Source organism: Scomber japonicus, chromosome 22 (assembly GCF_027409825.1).
Source record: "Scomber japonicus isolate fScoJap1 chromosome 22, fScoJap1.pri, whole genome shotgun sequence".
In the NCBI taxonomy this organism is placed as follows: Eukaryota; Metazoa; Chordata; class Actinopteri; order Scombriformes; family Scombridae; genus Scomber; species Scomber japonicus.
In genome coordinates this window covers 22,289,986-22,292,418 of record NC_070599.1, presented here as the reverse complement: position 1 = coordinate 22,292,418, position 2,433 = coordinate 22,289,986, and the positions used below count along the sequence as shown (strand labels likewise).

At 45.0% G+C, this 2,433-nt stretch overlaps 1 protein-coding gene across 1 annotated transcript in view; it reads left to right on the top strand.

The window, feature by feature from the left end:
* The window catches only part of hdac8 (histone deacetylase 8), a 46,594-nt gene that overhangs the window by 8,253 nt on the left and 35,908 nt on the right, over positions 1–2,433 (top strand). Inside the window, exon 8 of the mRNA XM_053343790.1 lies at positions 12–184. Coding sequence (XP_053199765.1) covers positions 12–184 — 173 coding nt within the window. The remainder of the gene's footprint in view (positions 1–11; positions 185–2,433) is intronic.

The window sequence follows — 2,433 nt, the reverse complement described above, 5'->3', positions numbered from 1 at the left end:
GTCTTTTGAAGTGTGATGCAGGAAGTGCGGGCGCAGTTCAACCCGGAGGCGGTGGTGATGCAGCTGGGTGCCGACACCATGGCGGGCGACCCCATGTGCTCCTTCAACATGACCCCTGTGGGGGTGGGCAAGTGTCTGCAGTACGTCCTGCAGTGGCAGCTACCTACACTGCTGCTGGGAGGAGGTGTGTGTATGCTCTCTCTCTCTCTCTCTCTGGGTTTATCTACACACACACACACACACACACACACACACACACACACACATAATATACTTAAAAGACACCCGATGAGAGGCTGATGATGTACCATGTGCTTTTTGTGTGTGTGTGTGTGTGTGTCTTTGCTTTAAATCTCAGTGATTCACTCCCTCTCACACACACACACACACACACACTTATCCATCATCCACACACACACACACACACACACACACACACACACACACACCGCGCTCTGTTCCAGACCCCTCAGCCCTTGGCCAGATGATAGCTACTAATTATACGACACAATGAAGCCATTTTACTCAACTACAATCCCACCTCTCTTCCTTTCTCTCCCTCCCTCTCTGTCCTACATACTTTCTCTCTGCTATATCCCTCTTTCTCTCTCTTCTTTTTTTTTTTAATTTTTTTTTTATTTTTTATGTCATTCTCTTGATCCAACTCGAGTCCATCCTCCTCACCCTTCACTCGAGTCTCTTTAAGTCTTTGTGAGAGAGGAACATCAGTAAATTTTATGACTTTTTTTTACTGTTTATTTTGTTTTCTTCCAGTTTTTTGTGATGAGTCGATGATTTTTAAACTTTGTCCCCATAAAGCAGGTTAAATTTGAAACACTCACACACCCATAAAACAGTTTTTCAGGCATCCATGTATCCCCAGTTTCCAGCGGAGGACTATTTTTTTTCATGTTTCAGCCCCTTGATTGCTGTCTCTGTCCTTTCTTCCACTTTTTTGTGATGAGTCGATGATTTTTAACTTTGTCCCCATAAAGCAGGTTAAAATTTGAAACACTCACACACCCATAAAACAGCATTTCAAGCATCCATGTAACAGCAAATATCCCCAGTTTCCAGCGGAGGACTATTTTTTTTTCATGTTTCAGCCTCTTGATTGCTGTCTCTGTCCTGTCGACTGTCTACCAAAACGTTTAGAGACACACAGCTGAGCCCAATAAGCTTTATTTATGTTTATTATGTCAAGACTCTGTCATCACAAAAAGTACGATTTGATCGATGTCTCGGCGGAGCAGCGCAGAAATTACCATCAGTCAAATTTCCTGTCACTTTTGTGTATCCTTCCTTCTGTGACTGACAAGAGAAATGGAGAAAAAATATGTCATTAAGAACAAATCAATTGAGTCAGCCGTATAAAGTTACCAAGGAGAGCCAGAGAGGACAGGACGGAGGAGGGTTTTGGCAGTGTAAGCATGTTTTTCTTGGTTTTATTTTGGAAGAGGAAACAATTGAAAACACAACTTTTATCTTTATTGCCATTCATAAACATGAACAGGCAATTTTAACAGCGCAGAACCAAATCATCTTGAGGTTGGGATTCTTTCCACACACCAAAGGTCCAAACATCACATCAAAAATAGAAGTCTTCTTAACCGAGGGAGAGAATAACTAGTGTCCATCTCCTTATTAACAAAGGGAGATTAGCTATAGGAAGGGAGTCATATGCATATCGGAACAGCCGATATTTAGCATTTTATGTAATTAGTGAGATCGGCTGTAATGTCTTAATTCAACGATCCGATCAATGTCGTCCTGCCTTCCTCCTTTCCTCCTTTCCTCCCTCCCTCCCTCCTTACTCCTTCCTTCCTTCCCTCCTTCCCCATCCTTCTTTTCTCCCTTCTTTCCTCCCTTCCTCCTTTCCTTCCTTCCCTCCTTCCCCATCCTTTCCTCCCTCCCTCCTTACTCCTTTCCTTTCCTCCCTTCTTTCCTCCCTTCCTCCTTTCCTCCCTCTCTCCTTACTCCTTTTCTTTCCTTCCTTCCTCCCTCCCTTACTCCTTTCCTTCCTCCCTTTCCTACCTTCTCTCCCTCCCTCCTTACTCCTTTCCTTCCTTCCTTCCTTCCCTCCTTCCCCATCCTTCTTTCCTTCCTTCCCTCCTTCCCCATCCTTCTTTCCTCCCTTCTTTCCTTCCCCATCCTTCTTTCCTCCCTTCCTCCCTCTCTCCTTACTCCTTTTCTTTCCTTCCTTCCTCCCTCCCTTCCTCCTTTCCTCCCTCCCTCCTTACTCCTTTTCTTTCCTTCCTTTTCTTCCTTCCCTCCTTCCCTCCTTCCTTCCTTCCTTTTCTTCCTTCCCTCCTTCCCTCCTTCCTTCCTTCCTTCCCTCCTTCCCCATCCTTCTTTCCTTCCTTCCCTCCTTCCCCATCCTTCTTTCCTCCCTTCCTCCTTTCCTCCCTCCCTCCTTACTCCTTTTCTTTCCTT